The 23,500-nt window shown below is 61.2% G+C and overlaps 4 protein-coding genes across 6 annotated transcripts; 1 reads left to right on the forward strand and 3 right to left on the reverse strand.

The window, feature by feature from the left end:
- Positions 1-26: 26 nt before the first annotated feature.
- CD320 (CD320 molecule) lies at positions 27-4,401 on the reverse strand. Of its 2 annotated transcripts, XR_014270037.1 has the most exons (6): positions 4,245-4,401; positions 3,824-4,036; positions 2,856-2,933; positions 2,348-2,496; positions 1,069-1,912; positions 27-506 (listed from the first exon to the last, which is right to left on the reverse strand). XR_014270037.1 is itself a non-coding variant. In XM_082495327.1 (5 exons), exons 1-4 carry the CDS (start codon positions 4,342-4,344, stop codon positions 2,351-2,353), a joined length of 537 nt encoding a protein of 178 aa, XP_082351453.1. In that variant the 5' UTR covers positions 4,345-4,401; the 3' UTR covers positions 27-1,912; positions 2,348-2,350. The 2 variants fall into 2 exon arrangements, 1 of the variants encoding a protein (XP_082351453.1); XM_082495327.1 differs by having other exon boundaries at positions 27-1,912.
- Positions 4,402-5,714: 1,313 nt separating this feature from the next.
- On the reverse strand, positions 5,715-7,416 carry NDUFA7 (NADH:ubiquinone oxidoreductase subunit A7). Its single transcript, XM_082495425.1, has 4 exons — positions 7,340-7,416; positions 7,189-7,238; positions 6,959-7,108; positions 5,715-5,966 (listed from the first exon to the last, which is right to left on the reverse strand). Exons 1-4 carry the CDS (start codon positions 7,388-7,390, stop codon positions 5,870-5,872), a joined length of 348 nt encoding a protein of 115 aa, XP_082351551.1. The 5' UTR covers positions 7,391-7,416; the 3' UTR covers positions 5,715-5,869.
- An 86-nt stretch (positions 7,417-7,502) lies between these two features.
- Positions 7,503-8,893, forward strand: RPS28 (ribosomal protein S28). The gene is made up of 3 exons (XM_082495440.1): positions 7,503-7,556; positions 7,637-7,684; positions 8,626-8,893. Exons 1-3 carry the CDS (start codon positions 7,518-7,520, stop codon positions 8,746-8,748), a joined length of 210 nt encoding a protein of 69 aa, XP_082351566.1. The 5' UTR covers positions 7,503-7,517; the 3' UTR covers positions 8,749-8,893.
- Positions 8,894-11,532: 2,639 nt separating this feature from the next.
- KANK3 (KN motif and ankyrin repeat domains 3) lies at positions 11,533-22,995 on the reverse strand. 2 transcript variants are annotated; one of them, XM_082495285.1, is made up of 11 exons: positions 22,907-22,995; positions 17,607-17,681; positions 15,612-17,327; positions 15,274-15,373; positions 14,916-15,128; positions 14,273-14,360; positions 13,762-13,981; positions 13,258-13,400; positions 12,733-12,933; positions 12,540-12,638; positions 11,533-12,241 (listed from the first exon to the last, which is right to left on the reverse strand). In XM_082495285.1, the coding sequence occupies exons 2-11, from the start codon at positions 17,641-17,643 to the stop codon at positions 12,188-12,190; spliced, it is 2,871 nt and encodes a 956-aa protein (XP_082351411.1). In that variant the 5' UTR covers positions 17,644-17,681; positions 22,907-22,995; the 3' UTR covers positions 11,533-12,187. The 2 variants fall into 2 exon arrangements, with proteins under 2 accessions (XP_082351411.1, XP_082351410.1); XM_082495284.1 differs by having other exon boundaries at positions 11,533-12,244.
- Positions 22,996-23,500: the final 505 nt, after the last annotated feature.

Below are 23,500 nucleotides of genomic sequence, written 5' to 3' on the forward strand. Positions count from 1 at the left end.
AAAAAATAAAAAAAATCCACAACTCATTAGTTTCAAATTCTTTATTCTCCTGTGTCATTCACCAACAGCTACTTCCACTTGTCCTATGGAAACAGAAGCAAGACTGTGTGCACCCCCGCAAATGAGCTCTTGGTACTAAAAATAGCAACACTGGAAGAACTCAGTGCTCCACATACAGCAGTTTCTCCTGTGGGGTGCAGCAGCACGCTCGCACACTGTCCAGGAGTGGAAGACTCCTGCTCTAAGGCTGATGACCAGTGTCTGCTTGGCAAACCAGGTGCTCACCTTTAAGGCACAGAGACCAGCAGCCAAGGCAGCAGCTTTCTGTCTGTTGTGCACTTAGTGAACACTTGTGCATGGTCAGCATGAACTAGAGGCACTGGCGAGTAATCTCCTCCCCCACCGCCAGTTCTTCTGAAAAGTGTACAGCACTGAGCCTTTTGGAAAGAGCTACACATGCCACAATGCACAGACAGTGTTTGATCCAAGACATGAGTTATTTCAAGCTGAAAGAAAAAAAAAAGAAAAAGCCAAACACTCAAAACCTCATAGAAACACAGACTGGTTTGGGTTGGAATGGACCTTTGAAGCTCAGCCAGTGCCACCCCCTGCCCTGAGCAGGGACACCTCCCCCCAGCCCAGGTTGCTCCAAGCCCCGTCCAACCTGGCCTTGAACACCTCCAGGGATGAGGCAGCCACAGCTTCTTGGGGCAACCTGTTCCAGTGTCCCACCACCCTCATTGTAAAAATTTCTTCCTGATGTCCAATTTAAACCTGCCCTCTTTCAGTTTACAATCGTTGCCCCTTGTCTTGTCACTACAGGCCTTGGTAAAAAGCCCCTCTCCATCTTTCTTACAAGCCCCCTTTATATATTGAAAAGACACAATAAGGTCTCCCCAGAGCCTTCTCTTCTCCAGGGATCACCCCAAACCCAGGTACAGGACCTTGCACTTGGCCTTGTTGAACTTCATGAGGTTCCCATGGGCCCAGCTCCTCCAGCCTGAAGTTCCCTCTGGATGGAATCCCCTTCCTCAAGGGAATCAACTGCACCACTCAGCTTGGTCTCACCTGCAGACTTGCCGAGGATGAACTCAATCCCACTGATGAAGATATTGAACAGCATTGGTCCCCGTATGGATCCTCGAGGGACACCACTCATGTCAAAACAGTTTTAAGGAAGACACCTTTAACAGTGTCAGAGAAGCAACATCTAGAGTTCAGCACTGGGGTGGAAAGTGCAGTTCTGCAAAGGGCCGAGATCCTTGCTGGAAGGGAGTGTGTCGAGAAGCTGCGTGTCCCACGCCGACTCAGGGTGGCAGCGCAGCAGCGCAGCAAAGCCAGAGCAGACAGCAAGCTTTTCAGCTTTCAAGCCTGCTGTTGACCTGTCAGTAAAAGCTTCCTGTACATCGGATTAAAACCCTAGAGCAAACATGGAGTCCGATATGTCTGAACTGTGTGGAGTCGGTGAGCTCCTACTGAAACGGATGAGAAAGCCCCTATTCCCTGACAAAATCCAGGGGGAAGCATCGGGCAGGTGGAAAAAAGTATTTTGGCTGTAAGCAGGAGGAAACAGTTGAATAGCACTTAGGACCTGTCATTTCATGGAGAAGAAAATCTTTGGGTCCAAGGCCACACTGGTGAGAATCAGCATTAACGAGCCCTGCGGGCAAGAACAATGAAGAAATTTCTACCCCCTTTGTGAGGGGTGATTTCACAGCACCAGGGAAGATCCTGTGCTATTTCCAGTGCCAAAATAGTCCTACAATCTAAGGCCTATTTCCAAGGGGAGTGTCCTCTGTTATTCCAGTGTAACAACCTGAATTTGAGAGCTTATATCCAATTCAGTCAGCCTCTGTGGTGAGCAGGAGGAAGACCAGGCTAGTCCCATCTTATCACCTTATGGTAAAGATCCCTGTTAACAGAAAAACACCTGGTTATTGACAGTCCTTTGGGCAAAAATCTGGTTTAACTTCAATTTGTGCAAAGTGTGGGTTGTTTTCCTCCACCAGAAGATCAGTATCTCATAAGTGCTCAGTGTCATTGGCAGCAGAGGAAGGACAGAGATCAGCACTCCACTACTAAAAGAAGTCAGCACCTTCTTGGGTTAGGCTGTGCAACTATCCCTGCAATCAAGCAAGAGCCTTCAAGCCCGATTGCGAGGAAGGAAGGTAAGCGGAGCATTCTGCTGCTTCAGGGCAGTTTGAAACCCTAAGCATGTGGCTGCCCAGCAGCAGAAACAGCTGGGAAAAGCTGCCCCCAGAAGGAAAAGCTCTAGAGGCTGGAAACACAGGGCAAGCAGGCATTTCTCTTTCATGCATACAAAGCACATGGGGTGCAAGAAACTTACCCTTCAGGGAAACGAGCCTGTCTGGCTCTTGTCAGGCATCAGCTGTTCCCTGGATGCTCTTTCAAGACTGAGGATGTCAGATCTGCCTTTTGCTTTGGACAGGCCCCACACAGCAAGAGAACCCACAGCTACCAGGATGCTCAGGAGCACTAGAGAGAGAAGAGTGCACAAGCAGAGGACCACTCACCGCACCTGGTCTGGACACGGTCAGTACTGGGCTTTGTCATTCAACAGCGTTAGTCAACAGCCAGAGATCAGCAGCTTCCCTCAAGGATAAGGGATGGAGCAAGGAAGTGAGTCAGTGCCAGGTCGCATGCAATGGCCCTTCCAAGGACACACTGTCTCCCGGTCAGAGAAACGATTAAGCTGCAGTGTGAGGCCTCCCCTACCCCTCCCAGCCTTGTGAAAACAGCTGCTGATACAGGCCTGGAATTAACTCCATCAGGATATTCAATGTATAGGCCAAGCCGGGAGCAAGACCGTGTGCAGCACTCCGAGTTTCACATACCTGCAATAATCAAGACCCACGTGCGGCCTTGACTCCTCGATGGCACAGAGCCCCCACGCTCAGGTGTAGCTGAAGCCTCTGCAACGAAAGAGGAAGAAGTCCATCAGGCTTTCAACTCACCTTATGGTCAGCATTCACAGCAGTCTCCAGTCCGAGTCTGGCCGAGTTCCCACTTCACCTCAAGAGTGCAAACAGGCCCTTTTCAACTGAAGCAAAACCTTATCTGCCGCTACTGTGATTAACCCACACCAGAGGGAAAAAATGTCCTACTGGAAATGTGTAATAGGGAAATTTCCCAGCTGTAGCTGCAGCATTCTAACTTCTCCTCGTGGCACGGGGAAGCCCCAGGTACAACCGAAATGCAGCTCATCTCCCCACCTACCAACTGAACTGCGGCAGGACTCAAACCCCAAGTCAGAGGGTCTCTTGCCCTAAGTGATCCCCCTCCTCTCCATGGTGCTTGAGCTCCCAGAGGCCACGGAAACCCCCGGGGTAAGGGAAGCTGGAACAGCACTTCTGAGCACCTCACACAGTCGATGGGTCTGTGGTAAAGGAAGCTCCAGAGCACCTGGGAGCCAGGCAGCGGACACAAACCGGCCTGGGGATGCAGTCCCACCCTTCAGCTTGACAGAAACCAGCACCTGCTGCCCAGAAGCGCTTCCCCCACCCTTTTCCCTTCAGCTTCTCCATTCCCCAGGGGTCAGAGGAGCTCAGAAGGGAGGACAGAGGCTCCAGTGTCACTGCCTTCCCGGAGGGAAGCAGCCAGAAGCGCGGGTTCCGCAGGAAAGTGCTTCAAAGCCGCTTCCCGAGGAAGCCCCGGGCGGGGCTGACCCCGCAGCGCTCCCTCTGCCCGCAGCGAGGCGCGACGAGCGCGGCCGCCCCGGGGAGGCGAAAAACGACGGAGATGAAAGGTTTCAGTCCGGTTTGCCGCCCGCCTCCCGCAGGCCCAGCGCGCCGCTCCCCCCTACCTCCGCCGCCGTCGGCGGGCGGCGCCCCCGAGCTCCGCGGCGGGGTCACCCAGGCGCCCTGAGGACTCGGCTCCGCCGGGCTGGCCGTGCCGCAGCCCCGCTCGTCTCCTTCGTCCTTGCAGTCAGGGTGTCCATCGCAGCGCCACTCCCCGGGGAAGCAGGCGGCGCCGGGATAGCACTGGAAGCGGTCCGGGGGGCAGCGGGGCGCGGTGGCTGCGGGGGACGGAGGGCGGTGAGGAGCCGCCGGGGCTCCGTGTACTCCCCCCCCCCGCCCCGATCCCGCCGAGGGGAGCCCGCGCGCGGGGCGTGTGAGGGACCCGCCAATGAGAGCCAAGGGCGTGCGCAGGGAGCCAATAGGCGCAGACGGGTAACGGTGCGGCGGCGAGCGCGCGCCCACCCGCCGGCCCCGTCCCCCACTCACCGTTCGCCGGCGGAGGCGGCAGCACCGGGGGGAGCAGCAGCAGCAACACCGGGGGGGGGAGAAGAAGGAGGAGGAGCAGCATAGGGAACAGCCATGCCATGCCGCGGGACGTGCCGCGCCGCCTCCGCGCCCCTATAAAGCCGGCCGCGCGCGGGTAGGGCGCATGCGCAGGGGTACGACCTCCACCAATGGGATGCGCGGGTGGGCGGGACGGGGTCGCGTGCCCTTGAGGAGGCCCCGCCCACCTCCCGGCGCGGCGGCGGATCCCGGCGCGCTGCAGTCCCCCCCGCCCCCCTCCCCCGCGGCTCTCCCAGCGTCGTCCGTGGGGAAAACGGGGAAAACTGGTGCCGGCCAGCAGCACGCAACCCTCCTCCCGCCGCGCCGGGGAACGGCGGCGCTCTCCCGCCGCTCACGGAGAAACGACCGGCGCGGCAAGAGGCCCGGGAAAGGGCCGGTGCAGCAGGGCAGGCTGACGGGTACAGCGACCGCATCCCCCCGCAGAGGCAGAACATCGGGGCGGGTGTGCTGCACCCAGCTCTGCCCTGGCGTGAGGTCTCAGGTGGGTTCTTGGGTCTCACCTTGAAGTAGGATCACAGAGTTGGGTTAAAATCCACCACGCCGAAGCACAAAGGCACATGTGATTGTGCTATTCATGGAATCACATAATGGTTTGGGTTGGAAGTGACCTGAAAGCTCACCCAGTCCCACCCCACCTCCCACCAGCACAGGTTGCTCCCAAGCCCCGTCCAACCTGGCCTTGAACACCTCCAGGGATGGGGCAGCCACAGCTTCTCGGGGAAACCTGCGCCAGGGGCTCACTGCCCGCACAGCCAAGAAGTTCTTCTTCAGATCTCATTTCAATCTCCCCTCTTTCAGTGTAAAACCGTTTCCCCTCATCCCATCGCTCCCCTCCCTGATCAGGAGTCCCTCCCCAGCTCTCCTGGAGCCCCTTTAGGCACTGGAAGGGGCTCTGAGGTCTCCCCGGAGCCTTCTCTTCTCCAGGCTGAACCCCCCCACCTCTCCCAGCCTGTCCTCCCAGCAGAGGGGCTCCAGCCCTCCCAGCAGCTCCGGGGCCTCCTCTGGCCCTGCTCCAACAGCTCCGGGGCCTTCTGCTGTGGGCACCCCCCGAGCTGGAGGCAGCACTGCGGGGGGGTCTCCCCAGAGCAGAGCAGAGCGCAGCAGAGGGCCACAATCCCCCCCTGACCCTGCTGGCCATGCTGCTGGGGATGCAGCCCGGGGCACGGGGGGCTTTCTGGGCTGCCAGCGCACATTGCCGGCTCCGGGGGAGCTTCTCACCCACCGACACCCCCAAGTCCTTCTCCTCAGGGCTGCTCTCATTCCATTCTCCACCGAGCCTGGATTTGGGCTTGGGATTGCCATTCCGTCAAGAAAAGCTTAAACCCAAAGCAATATTAAAGAGTAGTAATATGGATAATTCAAATAGAACAGACAAAATGGTGGGGGGGAATAGTCACTGCTTAAAATATATTTATTAGTCATTCCTCAGCAGCACTAGGAAAAGTTCCACACAGCATTGCTGTAGCAAAATCCACTGCAGGCCTCCCCATTACAGTGCTGCTTTGTAACAAACTGACCTGCAGATCCAGCCTCATCATGTTTATTTCTCACAAGTAGGGCTGGTCTTTTGAAATTTCCCACTTCTTAAGTGCTGGTCCTGGTGTCACTGGTTTTTTCTCAGCTGTTGTCACTGCAGAGCCTGAACTGGGGTAGAGAGAGAAGAGGCTTTAGCAACACCATGAAAACCAGACTCTGATTTAATCAGGAATACAGGCTTCATTACAGAGTCATAGAATCTTTTAGCTTGGAAAAGACCTTCTAGATTCTCGAGTCCAACCATTAACTTCACACTGCTAAGTCTACCGCTAAACCACAGAATCACAGAACAGTTTGGGTTGGAAGGGACGTTTAAAGGCCATCTAGTACAACGTCCTCTTTCATGGGCAGGGACATCTTCAAATCAATCAGGTTGCTCCATGCCCCATCCAACCTGGCCTTGAACACCTCCAGGGATGGGGCAGCCACAGCTGCTCTGGGCAACCTGTGCCAGGTGCACACAACCTCAATGTAAAAAATTTCTTCCTTATATCTAGTCTGAATCTCCCCTCTTTTAGTTCAAAACCATTACCTCCTGTCCTATCGCAACAGGCCCTGCTAAAAAGTCTGTCCCCATCTTTCCTGTAGGTGCCCTTTAAGTATAGAAAGGCCACAATAAGGTCTCCCTGGAGCCTTCTCTTCTCCAGGCTGAACCCCCCCCCCCAACTCTCCCAGCCTGTCCTCCCAGCAGAGGGGCTCCAGCCCTCCCAGCAGCTCCGGGGCCTCCTCTGGCCCCGCTCCAACAGCTCCGGGGCCTTCTGCTGTGGGCACCCCCCGAGCTGGAGGTAGCACTGCGGGGGGTCTCCCCAGAGCAGAGCGCAGCAGAGGACCACAATCCCCCCCTGGCCCTGCTGGCCACGCTGCTGGGGATGCAGCCCAGGGGGCGGGGGGCTTTCTGGGCTGCCAGCACACATTGCCGGCTCCTGGGGAGCTTCTCACCCACTGACACCCCCAAGTCCTCCGCCACAGGGCTGCTCTAACTCCATTCTCCACCCAGCCTGGATTTGTGCTTGGGATTGCCCCGACCCAGGTGCAGGACCTTGCACTTGGCCCATAAGGATTAAACCCCCTCAGATCCAACAGCGGCAGCTCAGGCCTACCTGCCAGCTTGAGTCCCCGCAGCGAGGGTCTTCTGCGCCGCCGCGACCACGATGGGCGGCAGAGACTCTCGCCGTCCATCCCGGCTGCAGTAATAATTATTGGCGAACTTATGGCTGGGACCCACCGGGAGCCGAGGCGGCGGCTGGGTTCTAGACGAAGAACGGTTCACAAGAACCTCAGTAGCGGCCGGCGAGCAGAAAACCCACTACCCTGCCCGCCCCACCGGTACCTCTTGGAGATCTCGGTGTAGCGCAGCGGCAGCTTGGCCTGCAGGTCCCGCTGCAAGGCAAGGCGAGAGCGTGTCAGGCGCTGCGCGGCCCACGGGGGTCGCGCAGCGTCCGTTTTTCCTCAGGAGCGCTTTAGGCCGGGACCGCCCTTACCCCCGCTAAGAAGTTGCGGAAGCGCTGGATGATGCGAGTGGCCGTCGCCATCTTGGCCGCTGTGAAGGGCAGGGAGCCGCGGGGGATGCCGGGAAGGGGCTAGATCTCGCGAGACTTGGTGCCCTATAAGAAGGGAGAGGCGGCGAAGCCACGCCCCTTTTTTTTTACCTCAGCCGCCATGGACACCAGCCGCGTGCAGCCCATCAAGCTGGCCAGGGTAGGGACCGGGGGACACCGAGACCGGGGAGGGGGACACCGGCACCCGGACCCCGCTAATCCCTTCCTCTATCTCCGCAGGTGACCAAAGTGCTGGGCCGGACCGGCTCCCAGGGGCAGTGCACGCAGGTGAGCGGGACAGGCCCGGCGGGGGGGGGGTGGGGAGGAGCGGCGCCGCCATGTTGGAGAAATAGTAGAAGCGAAGGGTGCAGTTACCCGCTGTAAATAGTTAGTGAGATGCGGCCCTGGAGAAAGAAAAGGACGGTACCGTAAGTTAGCCAAAAAAAAAAAGGAATACCAGGCTAAGCTCAAGGGGAACAGAACTGCTAACAAGGCTGAAGAAGTCACGTGAACTGTGAGTGAACTACGCTAATTAACATAATGAAAAACTCGCCCTCGGGTAGGGAAAGCCCCCTACTAACAAAAGCCCCCTCCTCACGGAGCGCCCTGACGGGCGCTTTCAAGAAGGCTGGAGAGGGACATTTTACGAGGGTATGTAGTGATAGGATGAAGGGTGATGGCTTCAAACTGGAAGAGCGGAGATTTAGATGAGATACTGGGAAGAAATTGTTGCTTGTGAGGGCAGTGAGCCCCTGGCCCAGTTTGCCCCGAGAAGCTGTGGCTGCCCCATCCCTGGAGGTGTTCAAGGCCAGGTTGGACGGGGCTTGGAGCAACCTGGGCTGGTGGGAAGTGTCCCTGCCCAGGGCAAGGGGATGGCACTGGCTGAGCTTTAAGGTCCCTTCCAACCAAAGCCAGTCTATAATTCTTTGATTCTATGCGTAGTAAAAAGAGAGGATGCTGTAATTTTTGAGTAGAATCCAAGCACAGTAAGAACCAATGGGAATGAGGATGGCAAAGTGTAACTGTAGAAAGTACTGATAACTGTTGCTTAACTGTTACTTGAAAGGTACAGTGTGCCAGCCTTGTGGATGAACGACCTAGCACTCATATCTACGCAGAAATTAAACATCTCACTATTGTGTGTATATCTGTTTCTTGAACACTGAAGCAGAAAAGAACCCAGATTTGGGACAACAGCTGGGCTGGGCTGATGCCATCTCACCCTGCAGGTGCGTGTGGAGTTCATGGATGACACCAGCCGCTCTATCATCCGCAACGTGAAGGGGCCGGTTCGCGAAGGCGATGTCCTCACCCTGCTGGAGTCGGAGCGTGAGGCCCGACGGCTGCGCTGAGTCGGGCCTGGCTACCCTGGCCTCCGCCGCTCTCCTTCAGATGATGGAGCCTCACGGCTGGCTGGCATCTCCCCAGCCAGGCCTGGGCCACGGATGGAGAGGAGCGTGGCGGTGGCCCTGCTGCAATAAAGGGTTTTTCCAGTAATCCCTTGCCTGGGCCTCCTTCATTTGAATGCGTGAGCGCTCTGCTTTGCCACAGCCCTTAGCACCTGCCTCCTTGTTGGGTTCAGCAGAGGGACAGAAGTGCACCCGGCTTCTTTCTCAGGCTACATGTAATGCCTTAATTGAAATATGATTGTGTTCTTGCATTTTTATTAACCTGTCACAACAAAAACAATTCTCTCTTTTGATTACAGCAACCTTAATCCTGACCTTTCTGGTAAGCGTCTTTCTGTATGTAACCAGTAAAGCGGCACTGCTAAACTTGCTGGACTTCTGTGGAGTGTCATTACAAGTTGAAAGCCAAGCTTTATACCAGCTTGCAAAGCAACAGGCTACTGCTTCTGTCTTTCTGTCCTCAGTAAGCTATTCTAGAAATGCTGCTATAAATACACCTACTTGCTGTCTTTCCTGGCAGTCACACACAGAGAGCGAGGGCTTGTCCCTCTCCCCTTAGAGGAGTTAATAAATCAGTCTCACTTATTTTCTTCCTCGGGGTTCTCCTCCATCACACAATCCACCAGAAAGATTTCTTGGTTTAGGCTATTATATATATATATAAAAAGTAAAAGTAAGGCTGAAAGGATTAGGAATGAGCCTGAAAACGGTCACAGTTCAAGGGCTGTTCTTTCAGTACTGCTGTTTTCTGTCTGGTAATAGTGTTACTGGTTTGTGGTGTGTTTGAACTGAGCCAGGTTGGTGGCTCCTGATCCTGTGGTCTTTGATGGGGATGTTCTTCACCCTTCAATGTCATGCACTTGATTAAGGCACTTTAGTGGCAGGTGGGATTGAGGGTTTGAGTATCCTAAAGCTGAGGAACTGATGTTCAAATCGCTGAACCTGCGCAGATAGTGAGGATTGCTGTTAGGGCTGGTGTTGGAAGAGTGTTTGTGGTTTTTTTTTCCTTCCTGTGGGTGTTAGTTGTGCCCTGGTGAGCCCCTGGGTGGCCCGAGGTGCATTTTGTGCTCAAGAGAAGGCCCTTGTCAATATGTGCTCATGCTGTTGCTTGATCTGGTTCTTGATTCTTTTTTGGTGCTTGTTTGCTTTCAGAACATCAGGGGGGCTGTGCTACCCTGATTCCTGTGATGCAGCAGAGCTCTGGGGAGCTGCTCTGAGTGCAAAAATCCACCTTGGAGTTTACTTCGCTGGCTGCTGTTTGTTCCCTGCACAGCTTTAGCAATGACTGAAGAGCGTTTGCTCTGGCAGCTGCCAGCCCTGACTGTGCTGAGTGACCGAGACAGGAGGCATCAGTTGTGAGTCGGTGGCCAGGCAGGTAAACTTGTAGCTGAGGTGGCTCAGAGCAGCTGTAGCCCTTCCCAAATATCCCTGCGGGGTCAGCGTAGCCCTTGGCCACGTGAGGAGGGAGGTGACTTTGCATCTCCACTCTCAATCTGATGAGTGTCCTTTAATAGCAGCTTAGTATCAACAAAGGGCTACATCTGGTCCCAGTGTCCCGCTCGGTCCTGTGAAGTGAAACAGGCCAGAAGACACCATTGGTACCTGAGTCAGGGTTCCTGGAAGAAAAGCAGACTGATGGGGAAGAAAACCAGACTAATGGATGCAGCCAGTTCATAAACATGCAGGGAATGAATTGAAATGTGCAGGCAACTGCTCGGGGCGAGGGCTGTGCCAGGCTGTCCCATGGCTGAAGCTGTTCTGGGGTTTGTAGCCTGAGCCAGACAAGGAGGCAGGAGAATGCTGATCGTCACTGTAATATTTCAAAATAATTTTACTTTAAATTTTATTTATATCTTAAAAATAAACATCAATATTAAGATATCAGTAAACAAACCTGTGGAACCAAAGCAGTGAGTATGGAATACATACAGAGCAGTGTACTAGAGAGTGGCTGTGAGCATCATGTGTTAACTTCAGTGCAAAGCTGAACCGGGCCCACTGCGAGGACAGCAGCGTGTTGCCCAGAACGAGTTTCTTGGGGAGCATTTCCCAGCTTACAGTATGGCTCAGACAGGCCTGTGTGGGGCAGGAGTGATGCTGGGGGAGGCTGGGCCAAGGAGCAGAAACGGGGGCTGCGACAGGCATTACCTTTGTGAAAGATTCAGAGAGCGGAGCCGGCTTCACGTGTGAAAGCCTCTTCCTTCTTCCTCCCGATCCTTAGTCTTTACCTTTGTTCCCACCCCGCCTGGTGCGCACACACACTTGCACAGATGCACACACGTCCTCTGACATACGTGTCCATTTCCATGGGCCCCAGGCTCTCTCTCAGCTTTTCTTGCCGGTCTCTTATTTATCTTGAGCTATCCTCAGCCGCTCTCCTCCCTTTTGGGAAGGAAAGTGGGCAGAGAGGGACTTGGCTGTGGGCTCTGATTACCTTCCCAGTCAGTGGCTGTGAGACTGTTTACAGTGGGAAAAGCTTAGGAGGTAATTGCTATCTTTCCCTTGGGAGAAGGTCCCTGCTCCATGTCTGGGATATCGGCTGGGCAGTGTCAGTCCCTAAATGTGTTCATGGCTCTTGGCCCCCTTCTGTCAGCTTGGCTGCAGCCCCAAGTGCCCAGAAGTTTTGTTCCCATTGAGCAAATCAAATTACCGAGTGATTTCATGTTGAACTCCATCCTTTGAATAAGCAGTAAATTTTTTTTTTTTTTTTTTTTTTTTTGCTTTGTGTGCATGTGCTAGAAACAATTCATATTTCAGTCAGGAAAGGAAATGCCACAAAAGAAGGGCAGGCGCTTCAGGCTGGAAGTGCTCCCAGCCCGTGTCTGAGGCAGTGTTAACCAGCTGGTTTGTGTCCTCTCTCCCGTCGCTGAGCACCGTTTCCCCTCCGGCAGCACAGCAGGGTCCAGGGGGCTGCTGCTTGCCCTCCCGCAGCCCTGCTCTCCCCTGGAACTGCCGGGAGCTGGCTGACAGAGCAGAAACCAGGTGCTATTTCTGCTGGGCTTGTTACCCGCTGTTGCAGTGAGTTAGCAACATGCAGAGGGCTCCAAGGTCATGCAGCTCCAGCGGTTGGGGGGGAGCAGAGGGGATGGGGCTGGCTTCTGCGCACTGCATTTTCCCACCCCAAGGTCACTTGATGCTTGGCTCCTCTGTCACTTGTGGTGGAGCAAGGTGGCCGTGCGTGGGCTGCTTCCAGCAGCAGAGACGGGCGAGTGAGGCCCAGGGATGCCGCCTGCTCTAGTGGCAGGAGGATTAAAACGTCTGCAGCTGCAGGGAGCGATTGGGCACACAAAGGAACGGCAGGAGAGGGGACATGAATTACAGCCTAGCGCTGATGGTGGCTGGCTGGCACACAGCTGGCCCCTAGCTGGATCCGAAGGCCACTTTAATTGGGTCTCTTTGGGCTCCCAGGGCTCTTCGTGGCTGTTGGTGACGTTCCCTGCTGCACAGAGAGCAGAGTCATGAAATGTCACCAGAGACCCCCTCCAGTGACTCTCAGTCAGGGCCAGCCAGGCTGGGTCCCTGCTGCTGAAGATGCACCAAGCATGTGGCACCTGGGACACTCTGCCCTCATCCCTGCAGCCCCTTCCTAGGGAGCAGCAGCTGTGTCACAGCCCTGTCCCCTCCCACGGGGCCACCTGCCCACTGTGCAGCTGAGCCAGTGGCACGGTGCCACCTCCATGGCTCTTGTGTGGGACAGGGCAGGTGGCAGGAGCTGGAGGGGCTGCGGTACTCACGGGCAGCTGTGCCTTTGTGCCGTTGAGGTGGGCATAGAGGAGCACGGCGATGTTGCTGTGACCGGCCTCCAGCGCAATGGCAACAGCATTGTTACCGTCCTAAAAAGGAAGGGAGAGCAGTTGGGAAGAGGTCTGGGGATGGGATGTGGGGCAGGCAAGTGTGCCTAGGCCCCCCCAAGTGGCAGAGGCTTACGCTGTCCACGATGGAGATGTTGCAGGTGGGCTGAGCCAGCAGCAGCTTCACCGTCTCCACTCGGCCGTGCTCGCAGGCGCACATCAGTGCAGTCGAGCCCTCCTCGTCCTGTAGGTTCACGTCAGCTCCGCAGGTGAGCAGGGCTTCCACCATCTCCTGCCGGCCATGGCTGACAGCCAGCATCAGCGCCGTCTGGCCAGCCTGTAAGTCAAGGAACACTGCCAGGCTGCTCCTGCCCTGGCTGTGCCATCCTCTCTTCCCACTGCCCTGGGGACGGACCACTGCCATCCCCAGTGCCTGCACAGCCTCTGAGCACCTCCCTGGCTGGACATGAAGGGTGGGTGAAACCTTGAGAGCCCTCATGCCAGGCAGGAGGAGCTCCTAATAAGATGCCCTCCCCACGTACCGGCCCTTCCAGGTTTTGGAGCCACTGTCCTGCCCTTGGAGGAGCCAGGTGTGACCCTGGCAGCTCCTTGAGGGTGAGGGGAGAGGGTTAGGATGTGATGGCCCCCAGCCCACACCAACCTGGCTGGCCTTGGCGTTGACATTGCCCATGCTGAAGAGCCTCCTGACCACGTTCATGTCATCTTCCTGCTCGACGGCCGCCAGCGCTGCCAGCATGAGAGCTGTGTAGCCAGCTTTGTTCTGGTGGTCCACATTACAGACTCCTGTGGGGATTGGCAGAGCCGGGGTGGGGGGGAGGCTCAGGCTGCTCCGGGGCTGGTGGGAGGCACAGACCCAGCCACGTGCCTGGCTCCCGCCCTGCCCAGGGTGCCACGAGCTGTCCCACGGCCCCACAGGCACAGACCTGCTGATGGATTCCTCTCCCCCCCATCAAATCTAGGCTCCCCAAAGGGCTGCGGTGGCTGCCCAAACCCCCCACCTGTGCACGGACACAGCCCAGGGCAGCTCTCCCTGTCCCTCCGCTGCCAGCACCTTCCCCCCGACACTTGGCATGGTCAGGATGTGACCTGGTGTACAGAGCGGGATGGCGGCAGGGGGACGTTTCTGGGGGTGGGGAGCACTGACCCGTGTCCAGCAGCAGCCGCACGATGTGGAAGTTGGAGTGGGAGACGCTGTAGTGCAGGGCCGTGTTGCCGTTCCCGTCTGCCAGGTTCACCACGTGGGCCAGGAGAGCCGGCGAGACCTCGGCAAAGGCCAGGAGGTGGTTGGCAACCGTGTCGGGGATGGATGACTTCTGGCTGGACAGACGGAACCACTCCTGCAGGACCAGGCTGCTGCTGGCGAGCTGCGGGCGGCGAGCGGTGCTGAGCTGGGGGCTGCGGGCTCCCCCAACCCATCCCACTCCAGAGGGCACTGGGTGAAAGCAGAACCCTGAAACCCCAAAACCATGCTGGGACGGCCCGAGCTGAATTCACACGGGTTTTGGGGTGTCTGGGACAAAGCCTGGAGCAAAGGGCTGTGTTTTGGGGGCAGGTGCTGAGCCGGGCTTTGCTGGCTCATCTTTGGGGAGGGCCAGCCCTGGAGGGGACCCCGACAGGGACCGGGCGAGCTGTCCCACCCGCAGCACCCCACTCACCACCTCTTTGCTCTTGGTGGCACCAGGGTGGCCCAGGTGGGTCTTGACGATGAGGCAGGCCTCCCGCATCCTGGGGCTCAGCTCGAACCTGGGGAGAGCAGGAGGGCGTCTGCGGTGCGGGGCTGCGTCCCCCCCACCAAAGCCGCGCTGGCAAGGGGCACCCCGTGTCCCCGCAGGCGTCCCCTTCCTCTCCCCAATGCCTGTCAGCCTCCACGAGCTCCCCATGGCACAGCATCCAGCCTGCTGGTTGCACCCCGGGCGGCTTCAGCCTCTGCAAACCCCCGCTCAACCGAGCCTTATATGGACGTGCTCAGGCACGATTTACCCATTTTTAGGCCATTTTTTTTTTCCTTTTGTTGAAAAATGCCATTAAGGGCTGTTGGCATTTTTTTTTTCCACCTCCAAACTATCTTCTCCAGCAAAGAGGTATCTGGGGCCTCAGTCTCATCCTTTCCTTAGCACACCCAAGAAGCTGGAAGGATTTTTTTTTTTTTTTCCTGCTGAATGGTTTCTGCAGGAGCCAAAGATGTTTTTCCCATTGGCTGCACCGGAACTGGGGCAGATGCTCCGAGTCAGCAGGGCCGGTGCCAGCCCGTGGCTCCCCGCTGTGTGGGGTGACAGAGCCTTCCCCACCGACACTTACTTCTCCTTCACCTCGGGGGGCTCCGGGATGGTCACGCTGGCCCCCTCGTGTTCCTGTCCTGGCTCGCTCTCGCCTTCCCCGGCCTCTTCATCCGAGGTTTCGGTGTCCCCCTGCTCCTCGCTGTCAGAGCTGTCGGCTGAAGCCTTCTCAGAGGAGCTGTCTCCTTCCTCCTCCTCCTCCTCCTCTTCCTCCTCGCTGGACGTGCTCTCGTACCTGCATGGAGGGAGGATCCTCAGTGGCAACACGGCACCCAGCTGGTCCCCTCCAGGCCCCCCACTGCCAGCGCCTCCCGCCCCAGACAGGGGTGCTGGGGGCCAGGGCTGTCCCTGGGGGGTGGCAGGAGCCCCTCGGCACGTACTCCCCGTTCAGCACGCCCACAAACTGCAGGCTCTTCTTGCTGCCCTCGGCATCGCTCCGGGGGGGACCATCCCTCTTCTTCATGATGGACTTCAAGGCTCCTGGGGGCAGAGAGACGGGTGTCGGGGGCCAGCGAGGAGGAACCACCCCACGTGGCTGCCTGGGCACCCCAAACCTGCCAGGTCCCAGGCAGGCATGGGAGGGACACGGGCAGAGTGCAGGCTGCTGTGACACAGACAGTGTTGGCCCTGCAGGTGCTGTCCCCAACAGGGCCACCCTCTCCCTTCCTGCAGGAACATCCCAGCCCAGACCCTGGTGTCACCCCTGGAGCCAACTCACCGGCCACAGGGCTCGGGGCAGCTCCGCCATCCCGTGCTGGGGACAGGTCCTGGCCGCTGTGCATCATCTCTGGTGCGGCTGCCCCGGGGGGTGGGCTGTCCTGGCACGTCCCCTCCATTGCTCCCGTGCTCTGCGCCGGGGGGCTGCTCGGGGCATCACCCACACCAGGCTCTGTCTCCTCGCCCGCCTGGACAGTGCTGTCCACCTCGGTCTGGCTGCCCTTCTCTTCGCACCCGGTGGCCGAATCGGGGCCGACCGCCACGTCTCGCCTGTCGGGGCGGCAGCCCACCCCCACGCAGGCGGTGGGCGGGCAGCACTCCACGCCTGCCTCTGCCGTCTCCAGTGGGTCGCCGGCTGCCCGGCTCTGTGTCGCCACCGTCGCCTCCACCAGCGCCTCGGCCACCTGCGGCTTGGCCGTCACCTCCTTGTCCGCCTGCCCGCGGGGCCGGCGAGCGCACACCTCCAGCCGCAGCTCCTCCAGCTCCCGCGTGGCCTCCTGCAGGTGCCCCTCCATCATGGCGATCACCTCCTTCTGGTGCCCCACCGTCTGCTGCAGCAGCTCCAGCTCCCGCTCTGCCTCGCTGGCCACCCCCAGCGAGGACTCCAGCACCCAGACAGCCGCGTCCCTGCGCTCCCTCGTCCCGCCATCCGGCACGTCGCCGCCCTCCTGCTGCGACCGGTAGTAGAAGACGGCGTCAGTCATGGCCCGGTCCTCGCCCACCGCCACAGAGCGGCACGGCCTCTCGACAGCCCTGGGGCTCCTGCCCGGCCAAGCCCTGCTGCCCCGCTCTGCCACCGCCAGCTTCTCCGTCAGCTTCCTCAGCTCCGCGATCTTGCTCACTCGCCCCTTCGCCGGTTCTGCTTCGCTCTCCAGCCCCGCTCGGGGCGGCTCCTCGCCCCCCGCCACTGCTTCGGAGCCAGGGGGGTGACCGAAAGCCTCAGTGGGTTCTGCCGCCAGCTTCTCCATCAGCTTGGCCTTCTCCCTCTTCAGCTCGCAGATCTGCGTCTCCAGGAGGGGGATGGTTTTCACCTGCTCCTCCAGGTCCCGGAGCTGCCGCAGGGCTGCGGCCATCTGCTCCCGCACGTGCTGCAGTGGGGCAGCGCTGAGCCCCGCCGCCGGCGTGCTGCGTCCCGAGCTGCCGGGGCTTGCCCGTCCCCAGCCCGCCTGGCCCTCGGCGCCCACCGGCACCCAGGGGGGTGGCTGACTTGGGGCACCCGGCGGACCACTGCGGGAAGGACCACCAATATCCTGCAAATGGCCCTGCTCCTCCTCCAGCCTCCTGCTTGTCTCCAGCAAGGTCTTCTCCACCCGCGGGTTTCGCACGAGGCACTTGCGGGTGGGAGGTGGGAGCAGCCGCACCGGCGGCGGCGGCGAGACGGGATGGGAGGTTGGCTTGCTCGGGGGCTCGAGGGGTCCCCGGCCGTGTGGGGACAGCAGAAGCGCGGTCCTGCCCTCCTCGCTGGCTGTGGAGGCGAGGGATTCGGTGGAGGTCCAGGCGCTGGTATGGCTGCTGGGGCTGCGCAGGGCACTGAGCGGCTGCCGGGCCCCTTTCGCCCTGCGAGGCAGCGGGACTTTCTTGAGCGTTTGGCCGCTTTCGATGTCATCGACGTATTTGAGGAAATCCAGGTCCAGGAGGAAGCCGTAGGGTGTTTCCACTGAATACGAGCTCTTTTCCCCATCGTCCTGGTCCCGGTACAAGAAGGGGCCCCCGAGATCTGCAAGAGGAGCAGGAACAGTTAGGCAGGGACCTGGTGGAGACAGGAAGGCTGTTCCAACTGGGTCGTACTGGGATTTGCAGCCTGCGGCCCCCCCTCCCCTCTGTGATTCTGCTGGCGGTGGGCCCAGCAGACGCCTCGTCCCCGGCACCCTCGGTGCTGCCGAGTGTCACTGTGCCGGGGTCAGTGCTGGGCTGAGGAAACCCATCAGGACGGGACACGACACCCCCTCACGGTCCTTCCGCTGTCCCTGTCCGGTGACAACCCCGGTCCCTTTACCTGGGAGGTTCTGGTTCAGGGGCGCGGGCTGAGCCATCTTCTCCCCAGGATGCTGCTGACCAGGGGACCATCAACCTGCAACAACAATGGGGCCGTGTCTGGTGAACCCCTGCAAATGGGGGGCCGCTGAGCCCCACGCGGCCGCAAACCACTGCCTCCCACCCAGGGAGCCCCCCACAGCCACCCCCCCCCGCCATCTGCCGGGCCCCCCTCGCCTGCCCCAGCCCGGGTGCCGCGGGGCTGAAGCCAGAGGCGGCTGCGGGCGAGCGAGCGCGGCGTTGCCTGCGGGGCCGAGGATGGTTTGTACATTTAAGGAATGTTTCGCAGCCCGGGCCGGGGGGGCCATGGCGGTCGCGCTGCCAACTCTGAGGGTGCAGAGTCATGAGTCAGAGCTCGGCCGCACCGGAGGAACGGGCCGGAAAAAAAAAAAAAGTAAAAAAAAAAAAAGAGAGGCTGCAGCCCTTACGGGTGCGCTTCTCGGTGAAGTTTGCTTTGGATAAAGGGAATCGATGCTTTTCCAAAGCCACGTGACCGCAGGCAGCTGCCAGCACCCGTCGGTCGCTGGGTGTGATGTCCCTCCTCGCTGCCCAGGCTGAGCAGGACCAGGGTGCCCTGCGCTGCCCACCCCCGCCTTGGGGTGTCTCGAGGGCCGGTGACCCCCAGGAGGGACCTGGCTGCTTTTCCCGGTCAATAATGCAGGATAATGCATGGCGGGAGGCCGGGGGGGGGGGAATGAAATGGGAGCCTGGTTTGCCCAGGAGCCCGGCACAGGCACGCGGGAGGAGAGCCCGAAGGATGCGGCTGCGATCCAGGGATGAGTTCATGGGCTGCCAGCTGTGCGCGTTCAGCTGGGACCTGCCACAACATCTGGGTGCCAGGTCCCAGGTGGGAGCGGGATGGGGGCAAACAGCATCCCGGGAGCACCCACTGCCTCTGCGCGCGGCGTCACCCTCCAGGGACCCGTGGGGTCCCTTGTGTGGCGGGGACACGGTGGCCCTGCCCACGGGCGCAGGTGGCCGTGGGGCTGTGCAGCTGTCGGTGGGCAAAACATTTGGCACCGGGCTATTTTCGGAAGAAAGCAGGGAGGAGGCGTCCCACGGAGGAAAGGCAGCTCAGACACAGCTCTAAGGGAAGCCAGGCCTCAGCGCTGCCCAGAGAAGGGCCCAGGATCAGAAAACCACCCGCATCCATCCCAAGATCCCCTGCCTGTGACAACCGGAGGATCCGGACTTTTCTAGCAGAGATGCTGTGGCTGCTCCTGTCACACGGCCCAGCTTGGGGACGACGCACTGGTCCCCGGCTCGCACCCGCTTGCCCGCAGCGACGCCGCCTGCTGCTCCCCAGCCGTGCTGCTGCGGTTGTCAGCCGGTGGCTTGTCCTGACCATGCGACTACCAGAAGCCGGCAGAGCAGCCGCAGCCAGGCTCAGGCTGGGCACCCAGGCAACGTGGCAACCTCCCACCGCTAGCCCCAGGGCACGGGGTCGAGGGGTTGAGTCCAACCTGGCAGGGATGAGACACTTCCCGTCAGTCACCGGGCTGGATCCTGGGGCTCTCCCACTCCTCTACCAACCCATCCGCAGCTGAGGCACGTCCCAACTTCCACCTCCCTTGGGATCATCCCAGCTTTGTGCTGGCAACCCTTCCACCTCCCTTGGGATCATCCCAGCTCCGTGCTGGCACCCCACCATCCCCGTGCTGTCGGCTTTTTGCCCAAAAAGGGTCCGGGCATCCCCCACCTCATCCAATCCCTCCCGCCCTCCGCACGGTCCCCGCTGCAGGTAGTTAAACAGCACCAGAGCCAGGACAAACTTCCCGCTGGGCTCCGCGCGCGCCGTAAATCAAACAGGAGGAAGAGGGAGAGCAACAGGGGCCAGAGCCAGCGGGTGCGTTTCCTCGGGGGAAGCGGCCGGCAGCTCCCTTCCGCCGCCCGGCCGGGTATTGTCCTGCCTGGGGCCCCACCAGGAAAAGCCGCTTCCACCGGGAGGTCTCCCACACCGCTCTCCCACTTGCGGCGAAGGCGCGAGCACCGCCCCGCTGTCCCCTCCGCTCACCCAGGGACGCATGGCTTGTCCCCCCCTGCCACCTCGTCCTGCCCCTCCAGCCGATCGATGCCAGCAGCTGCTGTCAACCGTGGGGCTCGGCTGCCCGTCCCCAAAGCCGGGGGAGATCCTCCCGCAGCTCCCTCATGGCTCTCAGCCCCTATTACTTGTGGTCCGATGGGACGGGCTGGACCCAGGGCAGCAGCTTCTGCCTTCCCCCAGCCCCGAAACAAAGGGCCAGGCCAGGCCACGGGACCTGCAGGCTCCCAGCCACGTGCCAATTGCCCCGGGGTCCCTGCCACGTGCAAACCCCCCCTGGGGCTCCCCGTGATGTGCAAACTGCCCCCTGGGCCGCCGGTTTGCTGGGCTGGGCAGTGAGGCGAGTGGCAGGCTGGATTTGAGTCGGTGAGGATGGGCAACGGAGGCAGACGGCCCCGGCACGCAGCAGCGGTGACAGGGTTAAGTCCCCACACCCACGGCCACACAAAGCCAGCCTTGTCCCCGGCCCTCCGCCATCGCCGCGGCACCAGTTCAAAGAGAAGCCGCTCTCCACCTGGGCTGAAGTCCCAAGAGGGAAGACCGTGTCGGTCACTTTGGTGCCAAAGGCTGATTTTTGGCAGCTTTGGCCGCTCCCCTGGGGCACCGGGCTTGGGTGATGCCAGGGCCGAGCGCTGGGACCCCCGGGTGCCGTAGGCCGGGCAGCCCGCACGATCCCAGCTTCCTTCGGAAGAAATTAAAGCCTTGTTTCTAGCCCCGGTGTTTCCACAGAAAAGCGGGACGGCGCGAAGCGAAGCGCCGCTGGGGAGGCTCAGCAGCGAGAGGAGGAGTAGGAGGATGCGCGGGGACCCAATCGTCCCCGCAGAGGCAGGGCTACGCTTCGCCCCGGGCTCGCCCTCTAGTTCCCCCTCCTGCCATCGTACCGACGCCAACACAGGAAACTCGGGGCCAAAACTGGAGCTGCTGCGCTCAGTTACAATAAAAAGCCGTGTTGGGGATGGGGCAGCCTGGGCACCTCGGCACAGCTCAGCTACCATCCGGTATCCGGGCCCCAGCCCCAGCCAGACCCATGGGACCCTCAGCCTCATGGTCCATGGGGCGAACCCCTCTCTGGGTCCCCAAGCCCCCGGGCTGGCAGGGGACAGGCCTGAGGGAGCTATTTTTAAAGCTCCGCGCTCCTTTGGGCCCTTTCCCTCACCAGGGGGACAAGTGGGGCAGCCCCCGCCCTGGCTCGGCCACACGCCACCGTGTAGCCTAAGCCGCTCCACCGGCGTGGCCGGACCCAGGGAGGCTCTCCCCAGCTCTCCTCTGGAGCCAGAATACTGAGGTCATGAGGAATGTGAGAAGAACGGAGTCCAGAGCAGCCCTGGCCAGCGCGACTTGATTTATCTCGGCCAGGCACACTTCCCTCGAAGCTGTGCACAGGCGATAAGCGCCGAAGCTCCGGGCTGAGGCTGTTCCAAAGTTAAAGGGAAACCACTGAGCAAGCACACGGCTTCCTCCGCTGCCAGCGACCTGCCGGGATTTGGGCTCCTCGCACGCAGCCAGCCGTCAGGCGTGCCCATCACCTGCAGTGTCACCCGCCGGTGCTGCAGGCTGGGTGCGGACGGGAGGCGTCCGGGGCTCGTCACACCGTCCCGGTCCCATCTCCTGCCCCGGGGCGGTACGGGACGGCCTGTGCTCCGTGCCACCCGCTGTCCCTGCGCCCACTCGCCCAGGCCACCTTGGCCATGCCATCCAGACCGGGGCTGCTCATGGAGGAGCCGGATCCTTTGCGGGTGGGTGCGGCGGCGCTGACCCAAGGAGGGAAAGGGAAATGCTTCGATCTTCTCAACAGCCTAATTTCAGGGTTGGGCTGTTATTTCTGGAGTTGTCGTCATCGTCAGCCCGGTCGGTCGGGAGGCTTGCAGGGGCTGCTCGGGCTCTGCAGCCGCTCCAGCACCTCGGGGACGGCTCACACAACAACACCCGGACAACAGGCGCACGCTCCATACGCAGATGTACTCACATGGGGATCAGCTCTACGTGCCCCGTCACACCTATAGCTCTATAGGGCTCCACTAGAAAACATCTACCGCTTGTCCCGCAGCCTGGCCGCAGCTGCCCACCAGCACCTTCCACCAGCACCTCCACGGTTCCCCCAGGGCTGGTGACAACGGACAACGCACGGGGTCGGCAACGAGCCCCAAGGGCCCAGGATCACCCTGCTGCGAGGAGGTGTGTGGGGACAAAGTGGTTAAATTTACACCCAGGGCACACAGGCACGGTCGGGGTACAGCACAGCCCCACGGCGGGGTCCCCATGTGCAGGCAGGGAGCACCCCGAGCCCCACAGCACCCCGTGTGCCCTCCAGCACCCCAGAGGGGCCTGCAGCAGCCTAGGGTGCCCCGTCGCACCCCCAGCCCTGCGGGTCCCCAGCACCCCGGGGTGCCTCCCAGCTTCCCCAGTCCTGCAGGTCCCCCAGTGCCCTGGGGTGCCTGCAGCACCCCCAGCCCTGGGGGTCCCCTCTACCCTCGGGTCCTCCACAGCACCCCCAGCCCCGGGGGTCCCCTCTACCATCGGCTGCCCCACAGCACCCCCAGCCCCGGGGGTCCCCTCTACCATCGGCTGCCCCACAGTACCCCCAGCCCTGGGGGTCCCCTCTACCATCGGCTGCCCCACAGCACCCCCAGCCCTGGGGGTCCCCTCTATCCTCAGGTCCTCCCAAGCACCCCCAGCCCTGGGGGTCCCCTCTACCATCGGCTGCCCCACAGCACCCCCAGCCCTGGGGGTCCCCTCTACCATCGGCTGCCTCACAGCACCCCCAGCCCTAACAGGTCCCCAACACCCCTGGGAGCCCCCCAGCACCCCGGGGGGCCCGCAGCACCCTGCCCACCCCCGCACGTCGGGGCGCCCTCCCCCAGCCCAGGAGACCCCCCCGGGGCCTCCCCGCCGCCGCCAGCCGGGGTGAGCGGCCCAGCCCGGTCCCGCCGGTGCCGGTACCCCCGGGGGGGGGCAGAAGCCCCTCTCCCGCTCCCGGTGCCGCCCGGGAGGAGCCCCCGAGGCGGGGGATGCCGAGGCCGCCCCATCCCGCCGCCGTCCCGCCGCGACCGCGGGGGCTCCGCAGCCGTCCCCTCGGCGGGCCCCGGGGGCGGCGGGGACGGCTCCGGGGGGGCCCTACGGGGCGGCTCCGGGACGAACCCCCCCCCCCCCCCCGCCGCTCCCGGAGCCGCCGCCGGGCGGACCCCGCCGCCCCGTCCCGTCCCGTCCCCGCCGCCCCTCACCTCGCCGCCCGGGCGTCTGGGCTGCAGCCGGGCCCCACCGTCCCGGGCCCGGCGGCTCTGGGCTGGAGCGCGGCGCCGGGCAGCGCTGCCCGCCGCAGCCCCGGGCCGAGGGCGGGCCGGCGGCGGGGCCGGGCGGGAGCGGGGCCGGGGCGGGGCGGCGGCGGCGGCGGCGGCGGGCGGGGATCGCCCCCGGGGCCCGGCCGGGACGGGCACCGCCCCCGCGCCGCTCACCCCCGCCGGGGTCCCCGCTCAGCACTGGCACGGAGGTCCCCACCGCCCCCTCCCGGCTCCTCGGGGGTGTCCCTGTCCCCGTTGCCCCCCGCGGTGCGACGTTCCCCCCCCCCCCGTCACCTGGGGGGAAGGGGTGTCCCGGTGAGCCCAGGAAAGGGGGTGTCCCCGGCACTGGTCATCCCGGGGAGGGCTCTGTCCTGGTTACCCTGGGGAAGGGGTGTCCCTTGTCCCAGTGAGCCCAGGGAGGGAGGTGTCCCCTCCCCCAATTACCCCAGGGATGGGGGATCCCCTGCCCCAGTCACTATGGGGATTGGGGTTCCCCTCTCCTGGTTACCCCTGAGGATGGGGGATCCCCTGCCCTGG

The sequence above is a fragment of the Vanellus vanellus genome (genome assembly GCF_965231255.1).
Source record: "Vanellus vanellus genome assembly, chromosome: 25".
Taxonomy (NCBI): Eukaryota; Metazoa; Chordata; class Aves; order Charadriiformes; family Charadriidae; genus Vanellus; species Vanellus vanellus.